Source organism: Carassius carassius, chromosome 30, assembly GCF_963082965.1.
Source record: "Carassius carassius chromosome 30, fCarCar2.1, whole genome shotgun sequence".
Classification (NCBI taxonomy): domain Eukaryota; kingdom Metazoa; phylum Chordata; class Actinopteri; order Cypriniformes; family Cyprinidae; genus Carassius; species Carassius carassius.
In genome coordinates this window covers 18,741,630-18,758,603 of record NC_081784.1, presented here as the reverse complement: position 1 = coordinate 18,758,603, position 16,974 = coordinate 18,741,630, and the positions used below count along the sequence as shown (strand labels likewise).

The window sequence follows — 16,974 nt, the reverse complement described above, 5'->3', positions numbered from 1 at the left end:
TTTTACAAAAGGGTCTTCTTGGTTGGATAATGGGTATTATGTACATGTTTCTAAACAACAGAAGTGTGCTCATTGTCAGTTTACACATCACAATTGAAGTAGAACTGCTACTTAGAGAATTTATAACTTTATTATAATTACATTGGTGATCTGTAGAGTGCTGCAGGGATTAAGTATTTTCATAGCCTAAAACCCAGAACAGGTTAGCATTTTCGCACTTTCAGTTCCATCATCCTGAAGTCAATGGGTTTTTGGTAAAATGCCCGAAATAAGGTTTGTGGTTAACACAAGCTCAGTATTTATTTGTGTTTTGTTCTACAGCAGACGGCTAAATGGGTCTACAGAGGTTGTTGGGGAAATCAAAACGTCATTAAGCCAAACAGGTAGACTCATCTAGACTGCTTTCACAGCCTCGTCGTGTTGTATATAATCCCACTCCTGAAAACCTTTTTTTTTAAGAAAAATATTTTTCAACTAAAGACCGAATGAGGTGTCAGGAGCTTAGTAGTGGTGATGTTTGTTTATAGCCTACTTTTTTTTTTTTAGTTCTGGTGATTGTATTTAAGCGTTCTAATTCATAAGATGTGTTTATTTATGAAGCTTATCATGACGAACAAAACATGCACTAATCATTAACTTCCGCTGATCACAGAGCTTAATCTTTGCAATAATTCAAAAGCCAAAGGCCAAAAGAAATTAATAAAATTTTGTTGAAGGAACTAGGGGGATTCTAACTTCTGGGTTGGCTTACAGAAATATGTAATCACAGCAGTGCTCTATTTTGGGAAAAGTATATTTCATCCAAAGGTTTCAACGATAAAGTTAATTATGTTTACCTCATAGTTGTAATGTAAGGGGGAATGTACATGTTTAAGAACAGACACATCGTTTAGCTTGTGTTGGAGAAGAATAAGAAGAACGGAAACAACACAGAACACAATATCTAAAATAAAAAAACCTAACTATTGTCGATTGTAATTCCAACATTAGTAGTGCACCGCCACGAGAAGTCTTTATAAAGCACAATAGCATGGTGCCTTGGGTGATTCATTGCCCAGAAGATTTCTTACGTGTGATGTGCATCAGATGCAGTTAATAAATCCACTGTCTTCACTAATATAAAACTGTGCACAGCTTGCATTTGCTACAGTACTTCTCTCCTTGTTGAACATCATCGTCCTTTCTTTATCTGTGACTGGAAATGCAGGGTAGTCATCATTAGAGATAAGGCCAACATAGAGACACATTTAAGATTAGACTGGTGCAGTTGGGTCAGATGAATTTATTTCCAATGGGACAAAGAAATAATACTCTATTTGTCACTCTGTTAACCGTTACCTACATTGATTATTAGTAGTGACTGTTCTTTCATGGTTAACTTACCAGTTTCCATCGTAGTATCTTAATCCATTCATCTGCCTCAGCACCAGATTTTGCACACAAATAAAACGTCCTCTCAGGGAACACCAGACTAAGGAGAAAAATGAACATTTTAATAAAGAGTCTTATCGTGTAGTATAAGGCTGAAATTAAGCATGCACTGGAAAATATGTGGGCAGGAGGAAGTCCATGCATAAGAGTTTCTGACTATACTTCCTCATTACTGAGAATCACTTACATGTAGGAAAATACTGTATTAGATACACAATCGATATGAGCAAAACAATTAGGTTTTTGACATCAAATTGTAATTATTTTCTAGTATTACCTCTTAGTATGTAAACAGACAGCGTGAATTTTTATTAATGCCATTCACATTGTCTAATGCTGATTTAGTGAGTACAGGAACTGTAAGCTGTCAGCCGTTCATTTTCAGTTACCAAAAATAGCCAGTGATTTTATGGTTGGCCAACTGGAGAAGTTTCAGATGTAAAAACAGATAGGATTAGATTAGATTAGATTTCCCTAACAAAAAAAGTAACAGTATTTAACTGAGTTATACTTTTAACTGTAGCCACTCTTGTTACGTAAAAACATACAGCATTCAGAATTGAAAAGTGCTGGCCTTGTTGATTACAATTCCTGAATTTGAACCATGAACTACGCAAACCAGAGTTAATAACATTAAATAAATCTAAAACCATAAAAAATGCATTAACTTGCAATTAAACAAAATAAAATTACAAAAAATAAACATTAACTGAAATAAACTTTCAATTTCGTTTAGTTTAAATTTAAATAGAGCGAGATACGTGCATAACGTATCATCATGAATTATCACTTTACTATGAATAAATCTCTCACCAAAAGCAGTTGACCCTCTCCTGACTGTAATCAAACTGGACAGCAGAGCACTCCGTCAGATCCAAGGTTCGTATTGGCTCTACCATCTGAGGAGACAGTTTTCTGTTAGATGAACAATCAGCTTTAGTTCGTAACTAATTTAAATCTTATTGTACAAAAGAGACAGACCTACCATTTTATCCTTGAAATATTTAAATTCATATCGATTCAGTGTGAACCATCTTTGCTTCCAGTTCTGCCCAGAAATTAAATAGAGGTTTAGGTTTGCTCTACATCCAGTTTAACCCAGTTACAATTTACCGTATTAGCTTGAAACAGGCATTTACCGCAAACACTGGTTTGAACTTTTGATAGTCTATGTTTATAACTTTTAGTAACTTTTGTAACCATACCTTGATTACCGCTCCTTGTTTAACAAGATAACCTTCTTTAGTGCCAAGCTGTTGACAACATAAAAACACTTTCGATTTAGGAGCTCAGATAAAACTAAATGCACAGATAAATTAATGAATTTGATTATTATTAAGATTATTATTTTTCTTTCCAAGCCACATTCATACTCTTTTAAATGCAGTATATGTGTGTGTCCAAATGGGTCTGTATAATGTCACTTTACTTACTGCTGGAGCATTAGGCACTAGGTCGTTTTCATGCCGGCCTGTCTGCATGGCCGTATGCACACACACTGTCTCATAGATGGATGGCTCTTCCACCTGCCGGGGGTATGGGAACCGCAGCACTAACAGGTTTCCTTTTTTAAAAGAGTGAATTAGGAAACAGGGTCACTGTGCCAGAGAAATGCTGAAAAGCAGTTTGTGAACTTTAAATTAAAACCACATAGCTAACCTGTCTCGCTTCCTAGCAAGGGCTGATTGGCAATGTGATTGCAAAAATCCTGAAGGGAAGGAAATTCATTGAATCCAAAGGAATATTTGCCGAACTGCCGCTGGACATGAAAGTGTTTCACTGAATCCTTTGCTCTGGAAAAGTTTGGAGATGAAAAAGGGAGTGAGGAAGTGCTGTTATACTGTGCCTGAAATCTCAGTATTGTTCAGTGTTAACTTGTTTTTGAACTGTTGTACAAAAGTGACATCACACCTAGTTGTATTGAAATATACTGCCTCATGGCTTGTGTGAATCAGTTTGATATTTATATATTTCAGTAGGAGTAAGAAGTAGGAGTAAGAATAATTTGAGGTTCACCAAGTGAGGTTCACAGGTGATGCATTGAAAATGGGAACTGAAAAACTTAAAGCAATCTAAAAAATCTCAGAAAATAAGAGAAATGGAAAAAGAAATAAGAGCACTGACAAAAACGATACTGGCTGATCATTTAACTTTTTATCTTGCTTAATAAAAAGTCAGAGGATAACAGCTCATTTTAGAAATAAAGGGTCTCTATTTTGCTACAAATAGCTTTCTATTCACCATAGAATACTGAAAAAAATGTATGATGGTTTCCACAAAAATAGTGTCGAATAAAAAGCTTTTGCAGGTATATTTATCCATAAATTAAACGGAGTGCACACAAGGAAAATATTCAAGTGTGCTTGTGTCTGAGCATACTGCACTTTAATATCAAAATGATTCAGCTGAGTGGACCAAGTACTTATAAACTTTGATCCGAAGTGGACATTTCTTACCGGACAGACAAAGCAAAGCAGTCAGGTCCTTTGTTGCTGTTTCTGAGTAAAAAATTCCCATCTACCCCATTCGAAAGGAGAAGAGCTTCAGCTGCATGCCGGGACAAATCATAATGATACCAGCTAAAGACAGAAAAAGAATGGGGTGCTTGAACACAAAGATGTATGTTGATATCCACTATTGACTGACATCCACACAGTCACCAGAACGCTTTTTTTGGAAACTGTCATCTGGGTTAGACAACACAGTGGATATGTGTATTATATATTGATGCACGTGTTTGGTTACTTTTACAAGGAAAACACAGCACTGCATTGTCACAGCAATTATAAAGCTGGTTTCATATGCACATTTTACTTAAATGGAACATACATTTAGGATTGCATTTCAAGAAAAAAGCACCATGCTTCTCTGTTATTAGACTGATATTACAGAACTGTGACCTTAAATACAATAACCCGCCGGCTGTCTTGTGTCATTTATTTACATAATGTGGTTACATATTTGCTGTTGTTCCAGTATGCTGGTATTGCTATGGTGTATTTATCCCTCATTATGCATATATCAAGTATAGCCTTAGCATAATGTTATGGGGTAAATCTTATTATAATGCAAAATTAATAGATGAATAAAATAAGCTTAAATAGTCAACTATTCACATTCAAATAATATTTGTGGATGGGATGATTTTCATGACTGTATTAATAGTATTCTGACAATTGAAAGCTATATGTGCTTACTTGTCATGAAAATAATGCCACAATGCAAATAAACAAACAAAAAAGCAAACAAACAAAATTATTTGACCTAAAACCGGCTTCTTTTGGGGTGAAATATAATTCTGACTTGATAGGCATTGTCGGATTTGTAAAAAGTCTTTGTTTAATGACTGAAATGTAAAAAAGAAAAAGAAAAGAAAATACACTGGGGGGAAAATGAAAAAAAAATATTAAATTTGGTTTGTTATGTTGCACTTTAACAAACAAACAAAAAAAGTTAAATGACATAACATTGAATGAGCAGGTATTTTTTTCAACACTTTCATTCACCACAGATGAATAAAATGATTAGAAGTATTAATAAAAGTAGAATAAAAGTATTTCCTCATTCTTTCGCTGACGCCGCTATTAACTTCAGCAACAAACAGGTGCAGCGACAAATCAAATAAACGGCATTAACCAGACAACTGTTTGCTCTTCATCAACCTATGTTTCTTGTTTTCATTTTCAGATTTGCGCATAACGATGTAAATTAATATGATAAAATACTTTCACCAAAACAAATTTAGGTCAAGAAACATAAAAAGAGGATCTGAGACTGATAGCCTACACACAAACTTCATTTAAAGGAGGTCAAATAAAAGAGTGTATGGTTACTAATCCTGTGCTTACTGTCCGGTATAGGATATTATAATTTTGTGAGTGCCGAATATGTCTTTAGTAAGGTCCAGATAGGTGAAAGAGCATAGTCTTGGTCATCTCACCTAACTGACTCGAGCTCGTCGATGTCTTCCCCGCTGCCCCGTGATGAACCGACACTCATGGCTTGATCTCAGTGACTGAAGCAGATCCTCAGTGATGCGGCTCGCTGTCAGTCGGTCAGGCAGCACTAATGTCTGCTCAGGTCGAAGTGAAACCGTTGCGCACCCTACAGCTCGCTACCATCGAAAGCAACAGCACAGGGAAGTAGTCGAAAAGATCCGCCCACAGAGCAATGTAATTTGTCGTTATAATTATTTAGGGGAACTATGCTGATTAGCACATGTTCTCTTATACAAAACTGACATACTATGGAAAGCCTTTGTAACATTTAATCTATAAGCTGCACTAGTATCTTTTTTCAAGTTACTAGTACTTATATTTTAGATACTAGTATCTTTTCCATTAAGTACTAGTACCTATTCATTAACTAGCTACTAATGCTTATTTTTTAGGTAGTGCTTATTCTTTAGGTACTAGCAAGGGCGTAGATTTGGTTTGAACATTGGGGGGGGGGTTGAACTTTGTATGCTGCCCGTTATTTTTTTTTTCAAAAAAAATTATTTTTATGTGTATTGTTATTGGATAATTTATTTCTTCCTATCTATCTATCTATCTATCTATCTATCTGGCAACATGCTTTAACTGATTACAAATTCAACATATACAAAAATGAAAGAGACACATTTAGACATTTATTTTAAGATTTTTACATTCCACCTTAATGCATTTTTTTTAAGGGAAACACATCTTTAAAACATTAAAGGCATTAATGTATAGCCTAACTTTACAAAGCTGCTGTTTTTCTATACTGTTTCCTATTTTATTTGATTGATTGAATGGCATCACCTGCTCCTCCTCTCCCTCTGCTGACTTTTCTACCCTGCAGCTATATTTACCTCGAATCTGTTATAAAAACATGTTAAGAGATTATACACCTCATAACGTTATGAAATTTGTGTATAATCATCATTCATAAAATTCTAACATAGAAGAGATTATCAAAAGAAAGAAATTAAGTATTGAAACCGCCAGTAGGCGGCAGTGTTTCACTGTTTTAATGAGTTAGCCACTTAAATCGTTAATTCATCCAATTCGTTCAACCTCATTCTCAGTACATGCTGTATTTTTTTTGCATCCCTCTCTGACCAGCAGTTAAATATAGTCCGCTGTGCAGCGCTTTCTTCATTTTTGGCGTTAACATTAACCGTGTGCTCTCCCATTCAAACACCACTCGCTTGTTTTGGTGAAAGTGCGACTCATTGGTTGGGCGTTACCAATCGGTTCAAAGGAGGGGGAGTATTTTTTGTCTGATTTATTATGACATACTCATATTTGATTAGGAACAAAATTATTTTTACAAAATAAATGAATTCTATTTTTTCATATTATATTTTTCATTTGATCTACTGTGATTTTTATGTTGAAATATTGGGGGGGTTGTAACTGATGGATTTGAATATTGGGGGGGTTACCTCCCCCCCATCCCCCCATAAACTACGCCCCTGGGTACTAGTGTCTTTTGTAAAGTTACTAGTACTTAATCATTAGATACTAGTACTTATTCATTAGATACTAGTGCTTATTTATTTTGTACTAGTACTTATTCATTAGATACTAGTACTTATTTATTAGCTACTAGTATTTATTAATTAGATACTAGTACTTATTGATTAAATACAAGTACTTATTTATTAGATACTAGTATTTATTAGACACTAGTACCTATTCATTAGATACTAGTACTTAAGTCAATAGTGACTAGTAACTTTTATATTGTTACTAGTAACAAATGTAAATTTTTTGCTATTGACTTCTATGGGGATCCGTCATTGAGATATCAACTATTGAGTTTTGACTAGTGAGTATTCCACTAGTGACTAGTACCTAATTTTATGTACTAGTAGTTATTCATTAGGTACTAGTATGTATTTTTAGATAGTACTTATTCATTAAATACTTGTACCCAAGGGCGTAACATTGGGTCTACCATTGGGGGGGTTAAAGTCGCGGCATATTTATTAATTAATTTATTTATGGAATAATTTTCTTGTGTAAAAGATAACATGCTAATTTGCATAGTTTAATTATGCAATCCCCCCCAAAACGGGTGACTATATTGGAGCAAACAGCAACTTAAGTTACAATTCAGTGACATTGGTTCTACACAGTCCCTGGCACCCTCTGGCTTTACCTCATAGGACACTGGCAAAGAACATCTAGCCAGCCAACTCCAGTCAACAAAACAAATCATCAGCTGACTCAGTGTTTCTCAAACTTTTTCTGCCATTCCCCACTTCGGAGGTAGGAAAGGGTTCCGAGCCCCACCTGTCCCCAACAAAATGTTAATAAACTAGGCTTTAAGATTAACTGTTAAAATGTATTTTATTAACATCACATTTTAAAAACTTAACATCAAATAACAGCATTAAACACTTTCAAACAGAGAAAATGAAAGTGCAATTATATTATCACTTTGCATGAAATAAGACTCAAAAGTAGATAAAAATAATAATAATTGTGTTTGCATTTAGCCTCTGATAACATCAAATTCAGAAACTGAGAAAATACAAGTGTGGACTGAACCTTAGTTGTGCTTGGATTAATTTCGTCACTTTGCAAACTCCATGCAAAAAAAAAAAAAAAAAAAAAAAATATATATATATATATATATATATAGGCATATATATATATATATATATATATATATATATATGTATATATATATATATATATATATATATATATATATATATAGGTATATATATATATATATGCCTATATATATATATATATATATATATATATATATATACGTATTGTTTTTAGTCATTTTAATAAGATAGATAACTAAAATACGTTGCGAATACAGCCCAACTAAAGATGTTTGAACAACAAAACACATCCACTTGCACATATTTGACAATCGGAATATCAGATATATCCTGCTATAGCTAAGAAATTTGTGAAATTATAATAAAAAAGGAAATAAAAGCAGATCATCAGTCATTCAGCGCTGACAAGCAATGAGTCTCCATGGGAACCATAAAGCGATACTACGATCAATAACGGTCGCATTGAAAAACTTTTAAACTTACGTGTGAAAAGGTTAAGTAAGGCTTACATTTAAATGTGTCTTTGTTTTGTTTTGAGGGTATGGTCAATAAATAAAGGAATTAAAAACCAACATAATGGGCACCAAACCTGTTTGTCATGTCTCTACTCCCCACACTTTGAGGAACGCTGAGCTAACTTAACAGCTAACTTAGCAATAGAGGTACCTCCGTTTGGTCAGGAATTTTCTTTTCTTTTTTTTTTTTCTTTTTTTTTTGGCTGGTGTCGACAAACAATGAAAAATCGTTGTCTGGCTGCCTTTCAGTGTCCTTCTCATCTTTCCGTCATCTTTCTCCAACCATTCATCCCAGCGACTCCGCAAAATAGTGAACAAACTTGGTAGAATTTGAACTATTCATAACATAAGACGAGTAAAAAAGCAGATCTGACTAGTATATGAGAAAAGTTACTAGTAGTGATTAAAAAAAGGTACTCGTGTCTAAAGAATAAGAACTAGTATCTAATGAATAAGTACCAGTATCTAAAAAATAAGTACTAGTATCTAATGAATACGTACTAGCAGGGCTTAATTTGTGACGGAACAAGCCGGATCCGGATCCGGCACCTCCAAAATCGGACCCGGCACCTCATTTTGGCGGATCCCCCAAATCCAGGGGTGGCGTTTCCTTATGGCAGACAGATATGTGCCTTGAAAAATTAACCAAAATTCATATGTCTATTATAATTCGTTATTATTATTTTAAATCAGAGGGTTTTACAAATATTTAAGCAATGATACGTATTTAAAAGAGCTTGTCAGTAAAACTTCATTGCGCCATTGGATCCTCAAGCTCTAAGCGAAACCTCGTCACTTCCCCCGCCTCCACTCAGATTGACGTGCGCACAGCCTGGAGGAGACCGATCTCCGCTTATCCGCAAAGCATGGGGAAAACACATAACTGTTTGAATAGTACAGCATTTTCTTTACTCAAACACTATGTCTGTAAAGGCTAATGTCTTTGTGTGTTTGAAGACTGAAGTAGTTTTTTGCCATCTAGCCAATATACTTTTGTACGTTTTGAATATCCTGTGCATAAGCGCTTTATCGTTTATATCATGAGACATTGGTCAAGTTTACTAAACAACAAGAAAAACGAAGTGCCCATATAGCAACAATAAACGTTATATAGCCTGTAAAAGGTGATGATAGCATATAATGTGCTGCACTTGCCTCAGATGCAGACAAAACACAGATCTCCTCATTCGCCGGCCAAAGACCTTGTTGACTCCATTTGAGCTTGTTTTCATATAGCAGTGTTGTTTAATTTTTGACCCCCCCCCCCCCTGTATTTTAATAGAGTGTGCCATGAAACTGTTTTATTTTTCAACAACCATCAGACATCATATTGTGTGTATTTGGTTGCTTAAACTCAACAAACTACGAAAAAAAAATCTTATAGGCCTTCTTCTTCTTATGCAGTCCATCGATTTCGAAGATGACGTCACTTCTAGGATGCATTGTTGGAGTGTTGAGGCAGCCGCTGCTGTCGGCGGTGCCATTGAAGGTGGCTATAAAGCCCAATCCGAGAGCCACTTGTCCTGCCGCAGTCGGGGCATGTAAGTGCTGAATCTGAGGATGGGTGTAGTTGTGGCTGGGCGCGTTGGTGTCTGCGCTGACGTAGCACAGTTCTGTGTTGGGTACGATGTGATTCGATCAGTTGGGCCCCCAGACCACATGCAGAGCTCCATGCCTGACGGTCGGCAGCAGTTGTTTCCAGGACTCCAGGGTTGATGCTGCAGTTTTTCAGGGTCGACTTGAGGTGGTCCTTGTAGCGACGTTTCTGACCCCCAGGTCTCCTGTTGGCTGCGTATAACTGCCCATAGAGGACCTGTCGGGGTAGGCGGTGGGAGGGCATGCGGATAACGTGTCCAACCCATCGCAGTTGCCGCCTAGCAATGGTTGCCTCCATGCTGCTGGAGTTAGTGCGCTGTAGGATGTCCGCATGGGGGATTTTGTCTTTCCATGTGACACCTATGAGCTGGAGGCATCTGATGTGAAAGCCCTCAAGGCACCGGATATGCCTGCGGTAGGGAGTCCAAGCTTCCGCACTGAACAGCAGGGTGGAAACACAGACTGCCTGGTAGACGGCCGCTTTGGTGAAGGTACAGAGATCTTTATTAGCAAAGACTCGAGATCGAAGTCTACCAAAGGCAGAGGAGGCGAGGTTTATGCGTGCCTGGATCTCATTGTCTATGAGACAGGTGGGTGTTAGGATACTTCCGAGGTAACAGAAGTGCTGAACAACCTTTACTGGTGTGCCATGGATGTAGAATTCAGGAGGTGTAAGGATGGGGGCCTTGGTCTGTGCAATGATCTCAGTCTTTTTGATGTTGACTCGTAGGCCACAAGCTTGGTAGACTGCGCATACAACATCCAGTGTGTGCTGCAGTGCAGTAGGGCTATGGGCTAGGAGGGCACAGTCATCAGCGTATTGCAGTTCATGAATTGTGGTGGTGGTGGTCTTGGTGATGGCTTGCAGGCGGCGAAGGTTAAAGAGGTTCCCGTCCAGACGAAACTGTAGGCAAACACCATCGTCGGGGCTGAGGGAATTGCGGGAGAGGAGGGTGACTGCTGCCAGGAAGAGATTGAAGATCACTGGAGCCAGTACACACCCCTGTTTCACTCCTACCTGCACAGGAAAGGAGGGGGATAGAGATGTACCCACAATCACAGAAGCCTGCATGCCATCATGAAACTGTTGTAGGATTTCCAGAAACCTTGGAGGCACTCCAAACTTCTCCAGAATGACCCAAAGGACTTGGCGGTCAATGGTGTCAAAAGCCTTTGCCAGGTCGATGAAGGCAATGAACAGATCTTTATTCTGTTCTCTAGCCTTCTCCTGCAATTGGCATAGAACAAAGATTATGTCGGAGGTGGACCGATCCTTTCTGAAGCCGCACTGTGACTCAGGAAGGATTCTCTCTGTGATGTGCTTAGTAAGACGAAACAGCATGACCTTTGTTACTACCGTATTTTCCGGACTATAAGTCGCACTTTTTTCATAGTTTTGCTAGTCCTGTGTGACTTATTTATCAAAATTAATTTTAACATGAACCAAGAGAAAACATGACCGACTACAGCCACGAGAGGGCGCTCTTTGCTGCTCAATGCTCCTGTAGTTTTTATATTTTTACCTCCACTAATGTAATTTTTTTTATAGAATTAGAAAACCCCAAATCGTTATCTCTATAATATTTTTTCAATTATTTTATGTGATTTTTTTTTCTTGTATAGGATCTCATATGATGAACACGTTACTTTTTTATTTACTTTTACTTACATTTTAGTTTTATGGTGTTATGATTGTTATTGTTAAATACAACCGTCTTACCCTGATCTTTTATGTTATAAGTTTGGCAATAATAATAAAAAGAGGTACAGGTGCACTACCACTTCACAGCATCACTAACTCCACAGTCCAGTACAGTTTCTCTCAGCGACTCTACAATGTCTGCACACATCGAACAGCTGCTCGAAGATCTCACCTTTGGAGAAGACTGATGATTTTATACTCTAAAAATGTAAGTATTACTACTCAAAAATTAACATTACCCCATAATGAACTGCATCTTTTGCCCACCCCAACACTTACATGCAATAATAATGATAAATGCCAACCAATAATTATATACATTTTTTTCCTTAAAATTACATTTTAGTTAAAGAAGCTAAATGTATTTTCTGTCGTGACATAGCTATACATGAATATACACTAATGCAGTTGATGTGAATGCCTCAGTTTTCAGTCAAGCAATTAATACACGAATAGATAAAATATTTATATTTTATTTACTGACAACAAGAAACATGTTTAAATGATTAAAAGAATGTATAAATGTTAGCATCACAATAAATGCATACATGTACAAGTCAACAACACATGAAACAAAGCATTTACAGTATTTACAGATGGTGAACCCCACATCTTACTATAATCTCAACACAGCTGTTCTGATTCTGCTGCTGCGCTGTGCTTCACGGTCTCACTCTTCTCAACGGGGATGTCGTTGAGCAACAGGATGAGGAAGACCATGATGTCGGCTCTCTCAACCACACGACCTTGAAGCGAGAGCAGAAGAACACGTGCAGGACAATCTGACTGCTGCTGTGTCTGCTCCAAACAATCGTGTGCCTGCTCTCCACGAGCACCACTACCTTTAAAACATTTACACATAGTTTACAAGTACATGCATTAATTGATTATTTTTGTAGTGGGCTAAACCACTGAACTGGTTCAAAACCACCAGTATTTCTGTGAGCACGGCTCTTTTCTCCAGGTGGATCAGAGGATTGTAGGCCCCTGTAATAAGAGCACTGTCAATGACTTCAGATAAAAGCTCCATCACATTTTTTGATGATGCTTTTGAAGCTTCTGAAAGTCAGCCTTCATTGTATAAACGGAAACCAGCAGAACAAACTTTACCAAAATCAAATCCTCTGTGTCTTTTGGTCTTTCTCTAGATGCTCTCGCTGCTCTGGGGCCACCGATGAGGAAGAGACCACAGCAGCATCTGGTCCTGATGAGACAGTGAGAGCTGGAGTGATGGAGCATCTCATCCATATCTCTGAACCATTTCCGGATGCTTCAGTGGACTTCTCCATCCTCAGTGCATACACCAGTCTGCAAACATTTTCATAACCTACACAAATACACACACACACACACACAATACAAAAAGTCATTACTTTATTCTTTTGTTTCAGGTATTTCCTTTTTTCCCCTTTCCTTGCAGGTCCTGCTCCACCACAAAAGATCTGCAGCAAATGCACAGAAATCAACAATAAGAAAAGTGCTGTTATAACTCTTTGAAATTACACTAATTAAAATTGTTCATTTATTTTGTAGTGTACTTACACAAATCCTTTGATGGCAGCATTCCTTCATCAGTCACTCTACAGCAGATAAACATAATCTGTTCCTGTAACATCCAGACAAGAGTCAGTCTCCTCTGTGATTTATCTGTGATATACTGCATCTGCATGTTGAGTTAGTAAATGATGTAACTCGCTTTTTATCCAACACAAATGTTCCTAAAATTATCAATATTGCAAATGGACAAATAAAATAGATAACCTGTGTTTAGTTACTGTATGTAGATTTGTTTGATTACATGACTTACACTCATCTAAAGCAGTGTTGACAACAATGAGTGAACTCAGATGCCTGTTTCATGTCTGTTAAATGTGCTCACCTGCAATACTTATCAAAGACTATCCTGTCAGATGATAGACATTTAGTAATAGTCTTCAAGATGTATATATGGTTTATGTAAATCCACTTTTGAGTCGTGTACTTAATGGAGCTCCCCTGTTAGTTATTCATTATAAAACGTGTTTTTACAGCACAATCACAAATATGCTATATTATGTAAGTAACAAACAGGGTTTAGATTAAGCCAGGATCAGGCCATGGCTCAATTAGTCTTGCCTGTGAAACCGGAGGATAGCGTCTTTACACCTTTTGCTTATATGTTGCTGACTTTACACCTTTAGATTTAATAGATTATTAACTCCAAAATCAATACCACTGTATGAAAATAACTTGTACTCTTTAATTTAAATAATTATTTCGTGAAAAAAATATATTTTCACCATTGTAACTCACAGCAAGCCGTCATATTCGTCTTCTTTCTAGTTTAACGGCGGTTGGCATCCAGCTTATTGGCGCAATACTGCCCTCTTCTGTTCCGGAGTGTGGATCAGATAATATGTTTTCCTACTAAACGTAGTACACATCACTCACATTGTTCCCTAACATTAATATCTACATACACTAGCGTACTCTTCAAATACAGTTTCTCCAAACGTGTTTATTATTTTAGGTAGTCATTATCAAGATAATCCATGTCCAAGAGTCAATTTCCTCGGATGAGATGATTTTTATTCGTTCCTTATTTAACACGATGCTATAAACACACACTGACCTCATCGAGCTTTTATTTTGGCACTTCCGGCATTTTGAATTTGCATATTAGTTAAATATTTAGTTTCAATCGAAACATTTAGATTCAACATTTAGATTTAGATTTAGATTTAACATTTAGATTTTACATTTAGATTTAGATTTAACATTTAGATTTAACATTTAGATTTAACATTTAGATTTAACATTTAGATTTAGATTTAACATTTAGAGTTAGATTTAACATTTAGATTTAACATTTATATTTATATTTAACATTTAGATTTAACATTTAGATTTAAATTTATATTTAACATTTAGATTTAGATTTAACATTTAGATTTTATATTTACATTTAGATTTAGATTTAGATTTAACATTTAGATTTAACATTTAGATTTAACATGTAGATTTAGATTTAGATTTAACATTTAGATTTAACATTTAGATTTAACATGTAGATTTAGATTTAGATTTAACATTTAGATTTAGATTTAACATTTAACATTTAGCTGTAACATTTAATATTTATATTTAACTATTTAAAATATCTCTAAGTTGACAAATATTGTTGTAAATGTGCTAAAAAGTGACCGTCAAAAATTCATACCAGTTTTTTAAATATTGTTTGAAGCTAAATGTGACAAAATGTTGCTGTTATTTTCAGCATGAGCAGCTTTACAAACGGCACCCGATACATTTTCACCTCACAATTTGGGGGTGAATCGAATCTAACATACAAGACTTGTATATGCGTACACTATGGGTGTGTGTAAGATTAAACAAGCTAGGTAAACGCCTGTATAAAACGAGGATAAACATTATAATCACTAACAGCGCAGACTACATTGGTGACAAAAGTAAATTGGTACACAATAATATTTTTTGGACACGATTTATTAATGACTCAGCATCATCTATATTAAAGAGAAAATAATCATGTCATCCGTTGTTTAATGTGAATAAAGTAAGCTTGACTTATGGAGTTCCACAACAACTGAAAAACGTTTTTTTCTCGCACCTGACCGGACTGTGTGTGTGTGTGTGTGTGTGTGTGTGTGTTTGTGTGTGTGTGTGTGTTGGTGGTGGTGAGGTAAAAGGGAAAGCAGGCAGTGGACCAAAGCAATGTGAGGCAAAGCAGGGGGAACTCGAGATGTTTAAAACTTTTTTTGTTGTTGCTCCGTTTGCATTTGTATTGTTTTACTACTTACACAATTAGTTTATCTATATATCATTATATTATTTACAACACACATATTTCAATTATATTTTTGGGGGGGACAACCCTCAGATAGGCCAATGTGACAAAAACATTTATTTCATAATGATATTTCCCCCCATTTTAAATTCTTATTATTCAATGAAAGGTTAGATTTTTGTGAATTTTTTAAATAAAGGATAAAAAGGATTAACAATGTAGATTAATTTTCACAGCCTTCTTTGATCATATTTACCAAGGGTGTCCATATTTGTGGGCATGACTGTATATGAAAAAAATAAATAATAAAGTTAGCATAGAGCTCGTCTATGATATTTATTGTTTTTACTGGACGAAAAATAGGAAAATAACAGCTTTTGGTGTCATATCTCCATCCTGCCACCAGAGGTCCCTCAAAGACCAACAAACACATTAGGCGACTATATTTACGAAATTACAGTTAAAAAACTGACAAAAAAAATCATTGTCTGTGCTTGTGTACAAATAATTGTTTCTTTTCTATTTGGTTTTCTAAAAAAAGTACATCCATCTCCTTAACTTTACAAAATACACTAGTACCTAAAGAATAAGCACTAGTACCTAAAAATAAGCACTAGTAGTTAATGAATAAGTACTAGTACCTAATGAATAAGTACTAGTACTTGATGGAAAAGATACTAGTGTCTAAAAAATAAATACTAGTAACATGACAATAGATACTAGTACAGATTATAGATTAAATGTAACAAAGGCTTGCCATAGACTGGCCACATTTACAGTAAACCAGCTCCAGCATGAGCGAACGACGTGACAAAATTTAATTCGCGACAAAATTCCTTCTAAAAGAAATTTAATCAACTTAGCCAGTAGCCTAAGGTGCGTGTTGTGTCATTATGTCATTATTAGTCATTATGACAATGACAATGACAATTTATTTATATAGCACAATTAACTACAACTTCCGTCGACCAATGTGCTTTTCATTAGGTCATTAAAAACAGAGAAAAAACACACAACAAACAAACAGAAAAAAAATTATAAAATTATACAAATATCTCGTCAGCCAAACGCTTTTGAAAATAAAAATGTCTTTAGCCTGGACTTTAAAATATTAAGAGAAGAGGCTTGTCTAATGGACAGTGGCAAGGCGTTCCAAAGCCTGGGGGCAGCAATACAGAAAGCACGATCTCCCCTGCACTTAAGCCTCGACTTTGGGGTAAACAATAGATCCTGGTTGGAAGACTGAAGGGATCTAGTGGGTTTATACTCGGTCAGTAACTCCCTGAGATAAAGTGGAGCCAAACCATTCAGAGATTTAAAGATGAGGAGCAACATCTTAAAATCAACAGGCAGCCAATGTAGTGAGCATAAAATAGGAGTAATATGCTCCCTC

At 36.0% G+C, this 16,974-nt stretch overlaps 1 protein-coding gene across 1 annotated transcript; it reads right to left on the bottom strand.

Moving 5' to 3' along the window:
- Positions 1-79: 79 nt before the first annotated feature.
- On the bottom strand, positions 80-16,454 carry LOC132110815 (dual adapter for phosphotyrosine and 3-phosphotyrosine and 3-phosphoinositide-like). The gene is made up of 10 exons (XM_059517789.1): positions 16,366-16,454; positions 5,372-5,675; positions 3,888-4,010; positions 3,091-3,224; positions 2,865-2,995; positions 2,637-2,684; positions 2,417-2,479; positions 2,245-2,330; positions 1,384-1,471; positions 80-1,195 (listed from the first exon to the last, which is right to left on the bottom strand). The coding sequence occupies exons 2-10, from the start codon at positions 5,428-5,430 to the stop codon at positions 1,172-1,174; spliced, it is 756 nt and encodes a 251-aa protein (XP_059373772.1). The 5' UTR covers positions 5,431-5,675; positions 16,366-16,454; the 3' UTR covers positions 80-1,171.
- Positions 16,455-16,974: the final 520 nt, after the last annotated feature.

What these genes read in the sequence shown, in the direction of transcription:
- LOC132110815 (XM_059517789.1), bottom strand. Translation starts at nt 5,430, where the DNA reads ATGAGTGTCGGTTCATCACGGGGCAGCGGGGAAGACATCGACGAGCTC. An exon ending in GACGAGCTCGAGTCAGTTAG is followed by an intron (nt 4,011 to 5,371) that starts GTGAGATGACCA and finishes TTCTGTCTTTAG; the next exon opens with CTGGTATCATTATGATTTGT. An exon ending in AACAAGGAGCGGTAATCAAG is followed by an intron (nt 2,480 to 2,636) that starts GTATGGTTACAA and finishes ATTTCTGGGCAG; the next exon opens with AACTGGAAGCAAAGATGGTT.